This window comes from Sorex fumeus, unplaced genomic scaffold (genome assembly GCF_029834395.1).
Source record: "Sorex fumeus unplaced genomic scaffold, SorFum_2.1 ptg000014l, whole genome shotgun sequence".
NCBI classification, from domain to species: Eukaryota; Metazoa; Chordata; class Mammalia; order Eulipotyphla; family Soricidae; genus Sorex; species Sorex fumeus.
Genome location: NW_026606071.1, coordinates 23578057 through 23593145, shown reverse-complemented (window position 1 = coordinate 23593145; position 15089 = coordinate 23578057). Strand labels below are relative to the sequence as shown.

General features: G+C 47.2%; 1 protein-coding gene across 1 annotated transcript in view; it reads right to left on the bottom strand.

Moving 5' to 3' along the window:
• Nucleotides 1-15089, bottom strand: part of NRP2 (neuropilin 2) — a 118041-nt gene that overhangs the window by 80240 nt on the left and 22712 nt on the right. Inside the window, exon 3 of the mRNA XM_056111614.1 lies at nucleotides 1290-1471. Coding sequence (XP_055967589.1) covers nucleotides 1290-1471 — 182 coding nt within the window. The remainder of the gene's footprint in view (nucleotides 1-1289; nucleotides 1472-15089) is intronic.

Here is a 15089-nt window from a genome sequence, read left to right as displayed (position 1 = left end):
AGGCTGTCAGCCACCCCTTTCACCACACTCCCTCCGCCAGTGGCAACTTCAGCTGCTGCAGAAGGGGACAGGGCCGCAGAGGGGCTGGGAGCCTCTGAGGCAGGGGAAGAGGCTGGGTGTGTGGGGGAGGAAGGGTATGGTGCTCCATGTGCTGAGAGCTACATGCCTGCCTGGTTACAGCCAGAAGACAGGCCCTGCATGTCAGGCCTGGAGCCAGGGTCACAGGCGGTCCAAGTGCAAAGTATGTAGCTGAGTTAGGAAGTGCAGCCTTCCCTGTCTTTCTCAGTGATCTTTTTATTGCTTTGTAAAAGGCCAAATACACCAGCATTTAGGAAGTGAGGCTGCAATGGCTAGAAGTGATAGTATGGATTGACAGGGAAAATTTCCAGGAAGCACTTGGAATTTAAAAGCTGCTGTGTGAGAGGCTGGAGAGAAAAGCTCAAAAGACGCTGAACTTGGGCCTCTTGATGACAAGGCTGACAGTCGCTCCTTTCAGCAGACTCCCTCCACCAGTGGCAAGGGCTTGCTCAGGGATGCATGTGTTTTATATGCAAGGGCCAGGATCTCTGACAGGACATATCTCCCTAAGTAACGATGGGTGTGGCCCTGGTAGCTTCTCAGGACCAATGCGTGTAGCCACGGGGACCTGAGCAGCACTGTCTCACTGGGTCTGAGCACTGAGAACCACCTGTTCAAAGTGACTGAGCATCAACAGAAGTGGACATCGGGTACCCTGGGCACTGGTTGCGAGGTCCTGTCAGGCATTTAAAAAAAAAAAAAAGGCAAGCTATTGCATGAATCCGCTTGGACTTGGGACAAGGTCAGGGTATAGTAAGTTTTTTAGAGGCTCCATACACTGAAACAAAATACAAAACCATGAAGCAATTCGGTGGAAGTTAAACCAAGTTTTGTTTATTTTTACAAAGATCACTGTGGTCTTTAAAACACACACACAAACACAAACACACACACACACGAATTGAATTTCACTCCTAGAGGTTCCCCCCCTCCCCCCCCCCCATTGATCACAAGGCCCTTCTCTTGGGGTGGGATGTATGGGGCCTGCCTGCACTGGAGCTAACCCTGAAAATCCCCTCTCATTGACAACAACTGAATGAGTTGCCACAGCAGGGTCCGAGCTCTCAACCCATCACCTGGCTCCACTGGATCAAACCATCACTCTTACTCCTGCCCCAGCGCTCTATCTGTGAGCACACAGTGTGCCACAGTAGCCTGCGCCAGGGTCAGACACAGACAGCTTCCACCTGCAACATCACCACCACACTGACCTGTCTTGAAGATCTCATAGCGCAGGGAGAAACCGGCCCCCTGCCGGGCGTAGTCAGATGTGAACTTGATGTAGAGCACAGAGCCCGAGGAGATGATGGTGGCCGGAGCGATGTTCCCACAGTGCTTTCCCAGTAGATCTGCGGACTCACTGTCCCCATCCCGGATCTCAATGAAGTCGTATCTAGGTGAGGGTGGCACAAAAAGACACAGAGGAGTAAAGATCAAGTCAAGACCAGGTCAAGGACTTGGTTTTGCTCCAGCTCACATGCTCTCCCTGCATTTCTAGACACTGAGATCGATCAGTTAGGGCACCAAGATCTGCATGTAGACCCTGCACACATAGATATGGGAACTTAGCATTGCTTTAATAAAACCCCAGAGAGCGAGCTGGTTTATGTGGATTTCAAAGCCTTCTTGCTCTTCTCTTGTACACGTAGGAGCAATAGCATCATTTTATCAACTGTCTCGCAGTTTTTGCCTTCCTTCCAGAGCACCACTGTTTTTTCATTGGCCACATCGAGTCCTTTCTTCCAAAGCTCAGTGCCAGTTACTTAACCCCTTAAGGCATTAAGGCAAAAATATCTAGCCCAGATGGGATGGTTGGATTGCAGATGGATTTTTTTTTTTAAAGAAAGAAAGGAAAAAGTACTAAACCAGGCAAAGAGGAGTTGATCCAGGGTTATTTATTTTCCTTCCCCCAACCCCTTTCCAATTTGAGTGATTTCCTGAGTGATTTCCTCTTATCTTCGTGAGTGATGCTTGCCTTTGTCCAAAGCCCTCTCTGCAATGACTCAGTAGAGTTTAGATCAGCAGGGTCTAGTCAACAACAAGTTTTTTTTTTTTTTTAAAGAAATCAGCATTGTCTTAGATAAGGCAATAAAAACCTTTCCCAACACAGGGGTGAATTCCCAGGGATGAAGCCTTGAAGTGCAGAACTATTAGCCTCAGAAAGAAACTGAGCCACTGCCCTCCCCAGTCTGAGGCCTGAGCTCTTTTCAGACAACAGAAATAGCCTGGGGTGGGGGTTTGGAGACACCTCAAAGACCCCCTAGACCAGGGATGGACCTGGGATGGTGCTTCTCTCTACAGATACACATTTCCAGCCTTGCAATAAATGTGCTCTGTGCTCTTCACTGGGTCCTGTGTGTGCTTTCTGGGCTCCAAGTTTAACTATCTTAGGCAGGTCTTGAGGTGAGAATCTTCCCCCACATCAGCTCCCCTCACTGAACCGTTATTAACTGAAATCCCTTCAGGCCCATGTACCTACTTTGCGTCAACCTGTTCAAACAACCTCTAAGACATCTCTTTCAGGCAAGGAGAAGGGCCTGAAAGGCTGCCTGCTGTGTACCCGCGGTCTCCCACCAACTGCCGCAGGCCTGGGAAAGAAGCAGAAGGAGCGGGCCTGGATGGGTTCACTCTCAGCACCCAGGAGGCTGACATCCTGCAGTGCAAAACATGGCAGAAGTTTGGAGAAGGCAGTGCCTGCCCTCAGGAGGTCTGGAGAGGGAGGCCTAGAGTCTGGCGTAAGGAGGGGGGAAGGTGGAGCCACGAAGCAGGCTGCTCAGGTCTGTGGTTTCAGTGTAATATGTTAGTTGATGTAGAAATAGAACTTTCACACTTAAAAAACCAAAGCGAAAAGTCTTAGATTTCCCCAACCTTCTGGAAATTCCCTCCTGGTTTCTATGCTGAAGCAATCACTGCCTAACAGCTACTCTTGTTAGAGTCCGGAGTCGACCAGACCTCCAAATGTTAGAGTCTGGAGCTGATCACCCCTCAAGGACAGAGAACAGAGCCGATAATGCAAGTCACATAGTGAGGTTTGTTGTTCCAGCTAGCTAGGGTCCAAGTATCCACCCAGCTCAGCAGGTTTCAACAAGGACCCCCCAGCACTAGGTTCAGCAAGTTCTTATACTTTTGTTTTGTCAAGTAAGCATTACTCAGCAGATTTCTATTACCTATAGTATATACATACTGTTTGTTGTTGTTGTTTTGGCCCGCAACATCCAGCCCACCCCCTAACAGTTACATTACAGGGACCTAATCTTAGTCGGGGGGGGGGGGGGGGGGGCATAATTTTTGACAACAGCATCTGTTTTTTCTGCTATTCTTGTTCCTGGGAGAGGCCTAAGCTATTCAGAGCCTGTTATGGCAGTTCTCTGGCTAAGTGGGTCCTAACACTCTTAAGTAACAGGGTTACCCCACAGGAGGGCATAGAAGCCCGGAAGTCCTACCCAAGACCCCATCAAGCAGGATGCAAGTCCCTGCTCATCTGGCATGGAGGATGCCAACCCCTGGGCTGAGGAAACCTCCTCCCCAAGCCCCAATCACGTAGACACTATTGGGTCTGGATTCCAGCTCAGCGGGTGTGCTTAGGCAAGGGATCCTTCCTATACTCAGAAGAGGTCGGTAAGAAAATAGAGGGAAAATGGGGGTCACAGAGACCTGAAAGGGTGACTATGAGAGGGGATGACGATCACCATTTATCCAAAATGTCTACTAGTGCATCCACAGCAATGTCTGCTACCCCTGCTGTCTCCTCACACCCATTTCAGAGGGGAAGAGGCATAGCCAGGGAGGAGATGCAACTTGCCCAAGAAAACAATAAGACAACGTGCAGATCTGTAGGATGGACAGCTGTTCAAATACATAGGGAGGCATCTTGGCAAAACGGGACCAAAGTTAATATGTACATACCCTTTAATCCAGCAGTCCCACGACTGGCTAAGAAAATAATCAGACAATTGTGCCAAGATATACATGCATCTTTGTATGTGTGTACATAAAAAAGCACACACAATGTGAAAAGATGCTTTGTTTATAAATAGCATGATGTCCAATAATGGAGTGCTAGCAAGCAATCTTTGTATATTTATAAAATGAAATACTCTGCTACTACAATCAATGGTAGTTCTAGATTTGGGAAGGGGAGGTTAGGTTTTTAAAAAAGTGTATTTTTTTGAAAGTGTCTTTTATAATATGTATGTGCTTATATATATGTGTATATATGTATATATATGTATATTATTCTCTTGCATATACAAACAAAAGAACCTCTGAAAGCCTATGTACCAAAATATTAGCAGGGGTGCTATATGGGAATAAGCTAATTAATAAGTTTTGCTGTTTTTGTTCCCTCCTAGGGTCTGAATTGGTTGTAGCAAGTCTACATATTTTAAGTGGCCAAAATATAAAAAGTGGAAGAGCTGAAAAAAGAACACAGCTCTCCACATTTAAGTTGATGAAAAAAGCCAGTGCCCTTGCCATCATTATCAACCATCTCACCAAATCTCAGGAGGACCAGGACACAGCCTGTTGACTATGCCAGGCACAAAGCCCACAATCCATAAATACTTAAAATGTTTTTTTGTTTGTTTCCTTTTGGGCTCCACCCCTCAGTGCTCAGCAGTGCCCCTGTGGGCACTGGGGGGGTTGAACCTGGGGCTCCAGCATCAAAGCATGCCCTCCAGCACTTTGAACCATTTCCCTGGCCCTTAAAATAGGTTTTTTTCTCCAAAGATCAAGAGATAGCTCCAGCCTTATGTTGGTAATTTATCTGGGAAGGACAAAGGGCCATCGGTGCTTGCTCCTGCAAAATGGGAGGGGTTTAGGTGGTCCCCAATGGAGTTTTTTCAGCCTTAGAAGAAGCAGTGTGAAGGAGATGCCCCAAAATGCCATAGCTCTACCCTTGCCTTGATTTTCCATATTTCTACACTTACCTTGATTTTCTCTCTGGATCCAGCACTCCAAATCCATGATTTGTAATTCAACCAGCTAGAAAAATATTCTTTGCTGGAAATAACTGCCTTATATAGCTATATAAGCAGCTAGTGAAGAGATTTATTGGTGGGGGGGTGGGGGGCACAACAGGGCATTACACACCCAGCATTACTCAAGGCTTACTCCTGGCTCAGAGATCACTCTTGCTGGTGCTGGGGGATCATAGGCAGTACCAGGGACTGGGACAGGGTTGACTATGTGCAAGGCAAGCACCTTAGCTCTCTTACTTTCCATCCCAGGAATGTGTTCTTTAAAAAAGGCTCACCTACAACATTTTCTCTCTGGTCTTATCATTTAAAGGACCCCTCTGGTGAATCCTTTTGTGAAGCAAATATTCAGCTCTTTGAACTTCTTAGAAAACTAGGAAGTCTTTAGCCCATTTGCTCCAGGGCAAAAGTGACCCAGTGCTCCCACTTGGAGACTCAAATTCCTTCTTTTCAGGCCAGACTCTCACTATACTCTGGGACCACCCCCAGAGACCCACCAGGCCCTCTGGCTGGGCCTTTTGTATAAAGGGCACACTGCAAAAGACATGCTGATTTCATGGAAGGTCTCGTTTACCTCCTGTGTGACAGACTTATTTGGGGGCATTTTTATTCTTAAGAGTTTGCTACAGCCCAAGGAACTCTCCTTAGAAATGTCAGCACCATTAAGTTCCTTGGCAAAGAGCTCACAGAGGCATGAGTTGGTGGCCCTGGAATAAAGGTGGCTTGTGGCTCACATCAATCAGCCAGCATCCAGTAGGGTAACCCCCCAAGCCTCTCTTCTTAAAAAACGTTTTTCATTTTCTGGAAGGAAACATAAACTAGCAAACAAACATAGTAACTATTGTGTTTGCATTTCATTATTGGTAATCTCTCTCAAATGAAAAAATTCCTTCCACAGTGTTAACCCGCCCTTTGATTATTTTATTTATTTTCCTAAGCTGCAGTAGCCGGCTCTGCTCCCTGTTCTTTTTTCTTTTCTTTTTTTTTTAAACTCCCTAAAATCATTTCCCACATGTCTTTTTACCTTTCTCCTCACAGATTCTGACTTCTGCACGGCAAGCATCTGTCTAGAGAATGCTTTCTGTAGTTTCTCGACTTCAAAGTCTTCATGTTTCTCCCCAAACCCACACTTGGGGCGTGGGAATCTTGCCGGTGGAATTAATTTTAAGAGTTCACGGGAGAGATATGAAAAAGCCACAGTCTCTCTTCTCAACACCAGGCAGACATGAAAAGTGGCTTTCGAACTGCCACACGTGCCACCCCCACCCTTGACAGTTTCTCTGTGGGACTCTGCAGGCTGGGGGAGCCCACCCCAACTGTGCTGGTGACACCCCAAATCCCAGCCCTTCTCGCAGGGCATAATCATGTCTTGCCCCTCCCAGAGCTGACCTTTGGGATGCTGCATGACCTGGCAGGGAATTATTTTCAATATCAGAGGCAGAACACTGGGGTGCTTGGGGAAGAACACCTGGCCTGCTGTATGGGATCTGAGTTTATAGGTAAGGGCAGCTGTGCCCATTCAGTCATGCAGGAAGAAACTCTGCCAAGCAAGCCCTGCTTCCTGCCATGCTACTTGTATCATAAGTGGTTAAAGCACCACATTTTGCACACAAAAATCTCCATCCAAACTTCTGATGGAGTTGCACCTGCTGTTCCTTCTACCTACAAGTCTCTTTCAGCCTTGCCCATGGTTGGCACCTCTCACTCTGCAGGTCCATGTGCCAACATCACCTCCTCAAGGATGCCCACCCAGAGCACCAGCTTTTAATATCTCCCCACCCACTTACTGCTCTAAACCCTTGATGGCCATCTGGAAAGGCTTGGTCCACTATTTCTTTGCTGAGTCTCTGGCCTGTCGGCACCTTGAAGGCAAGAGCCTCACTTTTCAAGGGGCTAAACTGACAGGATTTGCTGGAGCCTGGCACCCAGGAGGCATCTGTAACTGTTTGTTAAGTGACTAAAAGAACAGGGGTGTCAGAAGAAAACCCCGCATGGTCAAATGCACCCAGGAGAGCCAACGGTTTGGTCTGTTTTACACTCTTTGCCTTTGTGCCCAACACATTTTGCTGAGCTATTCTGGTTGTCTCTGGAAACCAGAATGTTGCCTTGTGACTCAAAAAAGAAAAAAACACAAAATATAACATTTTGAGTGGAAGAAACATCTCAAATCAGGCTGACAGCATTTTCACTATTAGCGGCAAACAAATCAACTATAATTAAAATGCTGTCAAAGTGATTTGAGATTTTTCTCACACTTTCAAAGTTCCATATTTCATGAGTAGATTATCCAGGCCAGAGAATTTATCACCTCCTGGAGCGCTTTCTTCCAGGAAGCTCAAAGACATCTATAGTGTCTTATTAATCCTTACATTAAAACCTGCAGTGAAACAGGAGGGAAAAACAACACTGCTCGGTGCTGCTTCCCAACAAAGATGATTCTGGGGCCACAAAGAGGCTGTGGGGAAGGTCTAAGGATGCTAATCTCTCTGATCAATTCAGCCCCAAGGCCAGGTTCTTGGGTTGCCATCAGTCTTTGTTGTTTTTTGTTTTCTTTTGCTTTGTTTTGTTTTGTTTTGGACTTGGGTCACACCCAGAGTGCTCAGGGGCTACTTCTGAAAAGGTGTTTGGGAGTTGCTCCAGGCATTGCTTGCGGGACCTAACACAGACTTGTCACTAAGGCTAAGGATGCAATCTGGACCTTTGAGCTATCTAGCTGGTCTGCCATCCCATCTTAAGGAGATATAAGCTCATTGGTGGGGCTGGGGGGTGGGGTGGGCTGTTTGAGGGGGAACAGCCTGTGTTGCTTAGAGCCTATTCTTGGCTCTGTACTCAGGAATGACCCCTGGCAGTTCTTGGTGCCAAGGATTTGAACCAAGATTGGAGGGATGGTAACCCCTGTACCATCTTTCTGGCTCCCCTAGGTAAGGTTTTCTAAGGAACAGTTATTTTTTCCTTGAATTCCTCCTGTACTTTAGTGTTGCCCCTTAATAACAAACAGGTAAGCCAAGGGGGGGAAGGGTCACCTCTGCTGAGCATTATTAGGAGGGACTAGGCCCTTGGCTTGGATAAGGTGATGGCATTCAGCCTTTCTTTATGCCCATCAAGCCCTATTGCAATCACCATTCATTTGCAGACACAGAACCCATCTCAGAGATGAAGTGACTGCCCAAAGTCATAGGATAAGGAAAGACAGAGGCCTGGACAGTCTCACCCAAGGTCACACAAACCTGTCTTTCACCCTTTGCCCTCTGGCTGAATGAAGATCTTAGAGCAAGATGAATATGAGATGGCCAGGACAAGATAATAGAACCAGGTATAAAGAAACTGCCTGGTCTCCCTCCCTCAGAGCTTAACAGAAATCTTGCTTTTTTGTCTCATTGTTTGTTGGAAAAAAAAACCTATACGACTTGCCAAAATTAATAGACAAGCCACCAAAAGAAGCATTGAGCACATTTGGAATTCGTGGTTGCAAAATACCCCATAGAAATCAAGCTTGGAAGTGTTCAGATGGGATAACATATTAATTTTTGAAAGTAGAGTATTTTTATAAGCGCGTAATCATCCATATGTGAACATATGGCCATTGAGTGAAAAAACAGTATCCTGAGTATTTATGAGCTCTTACAGTATCATCTAGAGTACAAATTCATAAGCATATGCATTTCCAGAGTCCACAGATTAGTTTTAGTGGGTTGGAGAACCCAATAATCCTACACAGAAATTTTGTGTGTATGGACATTTTCCACACAGGCAAAAGGAAAGGGCCAGTGACATACAACCAAAACTTAATCTACTGTTAAATATGTGTACGCTAGATAGAATACATGTCCTAGCTGGCAAGGCACATCTAATTCATGCTCTTGATGGCAGCTCTGGATAGTAACATGGTAAAGCATTCATCTTTCCTGAGTCTCAATTTTGCCCTCTATAAAATGGGAATAAAACTAGTCCCCAGACATTGGAAAGACTGCAAAGATGCAGACTACACACACACACACACACACACACACACACACACACACAGTGCTGGCTGCTTTACAACATTCCTGGGTGCCTTGGCTTCTATTCATGTTCTCTGTGCTCCACAAGTCAGGATGGGAGACTTGATGGCAGACTAGACGGAGAGAAGTGACAGACACACTGCATTCAGGAAACTGAACCCATGACAATGAAATGGAAAGGGACACAGTGGAAGGTGTCCCCACAGTCTCACTGTCTCAGTGCTAGGGAGGGTAGCACTGTAGCACTGTCCTCCCGTTGTTCATCACTCAAGCGGGCACCAGTAACATCTCCATTGTGAGACTTGTTACTATTTTTGGCATATCGAATACACCACAGGAAGCTTGCCAGGCTCTGCCATGAGGGCAGGATACTCTCGGTAGCTTGACGGGCTCTCTGAGAGGGACAGAGGAATCCGAGAGGGAGGAATTGAACCCCGGTTGGCTGCGTGCAAGGCAAATGCCCTACCTTCTGTGCTATATTGCTCCAGCCCAGCCAGCACAGGGAGGGAGCACGGGAGGGTGGGTTTTAAAATTCCTCTACTACAAAGCCCTTACAGTGCTGCACTTTAGTGACCTCAGTTTTGCAGACTTCATTTCAATCTGGTGGATCTCAAGCCAGGGCTCTGTAAGCAGCCTGGCAGGCTGTGTGCACAACCACCCCTCTGTGCTTCTGAGGGGTATGATCTGCTAGATACTCACCTTTTCTTTCCTGGGTCAGTAAACAGACATCCACGCATAGCCCAGTGCCTGACAGGTAGTAAGTGCTCAGTAAACAAATGTCATCATTCGCTGCCCACGGTACTATTATCTTCACTGTTCTTTGCTGTTATCCAGTTCCCCGGACTCAAACGGCCAAGACTACATTTGTTTGTGTATTGATTCTGGGCCCGGGTGCCTGTCTTTCTAACAGTGGCTGTTTACAGTTTGCTGTTTTTCTCCCTTCATTTCTTCCCACCACAGATCGCTGGCATATTGAGTTTATTTGCAATCCCCTCACCGCCAGGGTCACCGGGGCACTTTCGAAGGGAAGGGAGGAACTCTGACCACCCAGCAAAGGAAGTATGCAAAGAGAATAACCCAAAACAAACCAAAGGAAGAATTCCAGAAAACCTTGAAGGCAAGAAAATGGGAATACAAATAACATCTATTTATACTTGCTCGTTCTTCCACAGAAGCCCCGGGCTGAGGGAGAGGGCTCCCAGCCTTATTGTTCCCCACAAGCAGGCTGCCAAGAACGGCTGGCGAGGAGAGGAAGGCAGCCGCTCCCGACAGCGTGTCTGATAAGTCACGCTGCACACTGTGCTCCCAGAGCACAGGGGGCACCCGTGTCTCCCCTCAACCTCCGATGGTACACGGCTTCCTCCCATCCTCCACCACCCCCCCCCCCCCCCCCATCCCCGTGAGGCACATTCCTGAGGTGGAACAGCCATGCATCTGTCTGCTCTGGGCCCAGCGACGACTTGAAAGCTCCAAAGTAGATGGAACGTGTGTGTGTTTGTGGAAGGAAAGATCCTCTGGACCATGATGCCAGGGGGAGTTGAAAGCACAAGGCAGGCTGCATTTGGCTCAACCCTGTGCCTATCAAGTCCTCACTCTCTGCAGCCAGGGGAAAGGGCCCCTTGGTGGTCTGCTGGAGGGACAGAGAAGGAAGGAGCTAAAAGGAAACCAGAATGGACACTCATTCAGCAGTGGCTCCCGCAGGGCACAGACTCGGGAGTCATAACCCGTTGGCAGAGTGAATAAAGTTCCCGTGCCTAAGTTGTTAGCTGCACCTCCTCCCTGGGTCCAGGGCCTGTTGTGTACTCCACAGAGGTGATTGGACTCCACAGAGGGGGCATCAGCCAGCACCACCCTGAGTCCAGTGTGCTGGCAGCATCACTGCACTTGGCTGGGTTGAGTGGCTCCCTCCGGGACAGGCACTCGTGAACCCGGGACTCCCAGAGGGTGTCATTGTGAGAGCAAATCATAACTTCCCCATCTGTCCCCAAAACGGGAGCCCGCTGGGAATGAGGTGTTCTGGGCCTCAGGGAATTGATCGCTGCCTCAGGAAAGCCCTTGGTGGTTTTTCCCCCCTCCTCCTGGGAATGAGGCTTCCCAATCATTTTTTTCCCCCACTTTCTCCCTTTTGCGGGCACCCAATCTTCAGAGCAAAACTCAAATGGGGAGACTGGTCTTAGAAACACACCAGGCAAAAAAGACAGCCAGGGGACTGTGACAGAGCAGGTGGCAGGTGGGGACGTCCCTGTGCTTGGATTTCATTCATTCACAGCTTCAGGTTACAGAGCTGGGAGCTTCTCTCTGGCTCCAGGGGCAAGCTCGGCACCGGTGGAAATGCTGGGCCCCAGCAGGAAGGGACTGCCGCCACGCCAGGGTGGAGATTCTGAATATAGCACTTGGTGTCCAGTCAGCTGGAGCTGTTTCCGCCTGCCAGAGCCATTTGGTCACAGCACCTAACTCCACAGCCGCCTTCCTTCCCAAGCCAGCGGCAACGCAGTCCAGTCCTCACAATGCACAGAGAAGCACTTGCCTGTCACAGGAATGCCCCTTCTTTTCTGAAGGAATTGGTCAGAGTTGGTGGGGTGAGGAATGTTCCAGAATGTTAGAGGCTGTTGGTGGGGGGTGAGGAAACAGAGAATGTTCCAGAATGTTGGGGGGCTCTTGGCTGGAAGATCACAAGACCAGGAAGAAATATGTGCGGCAAGGACACCCGCTTCTCCAAGAAAGGGAACCAGCTTGCAGGAAGTCTTCTAGCAGGATGGAGCGGTGTGAGTCACACCCTGAAGGACCTTTATTCATCCTCCAGCCAGAGCAGCCCATCTGCTCCAGCAGGCGCTGCTGGCTGGCGGGTTATTGCAGTGGAGTAGCCAGCAGGACCAGGGATGAGCTGGGGGGGCGGGGGGCATATCAACCTAAGGAACCTGGGGGGCGGTGGACACCCTCAGATGAAGAGTCCGTACTCCCAACTATTGACCCAGTGGCGGGACTTGAGTTTAGACTGAATTCTCTCTCTGCTTGGACTTGAAGTTTCCAGGGGCTAACACACACACACACACACACACACACACACACACACACACACAATCACTAATCACTAATACTTTCTTACCCTCCTCCCACTCTCCTAGGGATGACACATAGATAAATCACTTTGAACTTTCAGATGAAAGGTGCTCTATAAACCTCAGGTCTCATCAACTGTAATTGTTACGGTAATTATTTTAATGATAATAATGATGATAATGGGAGAAAGGAGGTGGGGTGGGGAAGAAACAGCCTACCTGGAGACAAAGAAAAGCTCTTCCCCTCAAACCTGCACCACCTTCAGCTCCCCGCTCTTGACCATTTCTTTCAAACTGCCAATCTCTGTGCTGAAATATTATTTACTCTTTTCCTTTCCAATAAAACAATTATTTGTCCCAGCATTGTTTGCCCCCGCTCACTCCCTGGCTGGGGTTTTCTGCTGGGCCCTGACAGCTCAGCCATGGACTGTTTACACGTCTTGTCTCCCTCACCCTGCCGCACTCGGGGGGGTTCAGCTCCACTGACACTAAAGGCAAGAGAATTCGCTCTGTGTGAGGAATCAATTACTTCTGCTGACACTCTATTACTAGCCCTCACATCTTTGGATTCCAGATGGAGAGTGAGGTGGGGTGCGGGGGAGGGGCAGGGCGTTTGACGAGGGGACCCTGGGAGTACGAGGTGGATGACAGGGAGGCAGACAGAGACTATTGACTAAGAATCAGACCTCTAGCTTGTAGTTAAAGACACAGAAAGAAAGAGCTCTCTCCTTGACTGCCTGGCTGGCATCCGGAGGTGACCATATCGCAGGAAGAGGCAAAGAAAAGGAATGAAAAGAGAAAAGAAACAGACAAGGCTTGTCAGGGATATCTAAAGAAATCAGAGTGCCACCCCCCCCCCCCCCAAATACCTAGCACTGGGACAGCAGATGGGATTTGAGACCTGTCGGGCCAGGGATGGATGATGGACTTCTGGGTGGTCAGCTTCCATCTAGCCCTTCCTGACTCTGTAGTCTTCCAGGGCCTCAGTGTTTTAGCTGTTAAATGGCAATAACAGTCCAAAACCCCGAGTTCTTTCGTGGGAATAAAACATAAAAAGTTCTTGATGTAGTAGTACCTGGCACTTGTCAAGAACTCAATAGAATACTTGCTGCTAATGACTCCAGGCTGTCCCTCCACACCATCTACAATCATGCAATCACTGTCCTGTCATTGTCCTCCCATTGTTCATCGATTTGCTCAAGCAGGCCCAGTAAAGTCTCCATTGTGAGACTTGTTGTTACTATATTTTGGCATATCAAATACGTCATGAGGAGCTTGCCAGGCTTTGCCGTGCGGGCGGGATACTCTTAGTAGCTTGCCGGGCTCTCGGAGAGGGGCAGAGGAATTGAACCCGGCTCAGCTGGGCTGGCCGCGTGCAAGGCAAACGTCTTACCTGCTGTGCTATAACTCCAGCCCCCCCACAATCATGCAATAGAGTCCCTAAAGGGAAATAGCAGAAAAATATATAGGGAGTGCTCAGTTACAAAGCAAGGCATATGTGAAAAACTCATGTGGATTTCCCTTTATAGATGCCCTTCAGTACCTAAGCCTAATTCACTTTTCTTCATCCTATTTCTTTAAAGAATTTTTTATTTTGACCCACTTAACATTTTTTCAGGGATTTTTCGTCTAGAATTTTTTTGATTATGTAAATGAAATACAACCATCTACTCTGCAATCAACTGAGATGAGTTATGAGGCGCTAGGTCTCATAATGAAAGATGATTATGGAAGCTTTTTCCTGGAAGAAAAGGACAACTCACATTTTACACATATGTGTGTATCATATATAAAATATATATTCTATATGTATAGATATATTAACATGTATGGGATTTGTCCCATGCACATTAATAGATATTATATATTTTACATATACTATATACACACATTTATATCCCACGCACATTATATATAGTGGGATATATAATGAGATATATAATGGGATATATACATATATACATACATATACATATATATCTCCAGGAAGAAGATATATATATAATGGGAAATATAAATAATGCGATATACATATGTATATGTGTGCATACATATATACAGGAAGAAAAAATATAAATATGTATATTTATAAAATGGGATATATATAATGATATATATATATAAAATGAGATATATATGTATACACACACACACATATATATATTAAGAAAGAAGTAGAAGAATGGAATGGAATTATATGCTGAGTTTCTTAACCCAAAGGTTTCAGTCTCTCTGCCATGGTAAGGACAAAACAAATGTGGCAGGGGAGTTTTCTTTATACGGGACTCCCCGGAAAACACAGGTTTCAAACCCCTCTTGGAAAAATCTCATTTCTCTACTTACTCTAATTCCTTCTCTTCATCCCCTCCACACCTGGAGTGCCACTGAATTTTTGAAGAAAGACTCTCACTCAGTGTAATTAGATGGGAGAATTACATGGAGTTACATGGGTGAGATGCTGCCCTCTGGGAGTGCTGGGTTCAGAGAAGGTGCCAGGGTGGAGAGGCAGAACAAGTGGGATTGTGTATTAGAAAATCTCCAGTGATTTTCTCAATCAGCAGATAAAATGCATTGTTAAGAGGCCATCCACAGTGAAGCTTGCATTCGGAGGGTTGGGATTGCAACATCACATATTTAAAAACAAACTGCCAAAAATAACCGTTGTCCTGACTGCTCTTTAACCTTGGTGGGAGGAGCAGGGGAACGAACAATCTGCGGTTGTTTTTCCCCATTTCTCAGGGCAAGTTATGCTGCCGGGTGGAGTCTGGGGTCAAGGCTGGCTAGCCAGGGGTCGGCTGCCAGCTGGACCACGGGGTGCTGGAGTTTATTGCACCACCTACCTGGGGGGTTGGGGAGGGTGTTTCTGTTTCTGTTTCATTAGCATGGTTGTTGCAATACAGAAGGGGATTGCTGTGCAGGGATTCCTTGGGGGAGTCCAAATATTTCTGTGGTGGGGTGGGTCCTGAATCTGGAAA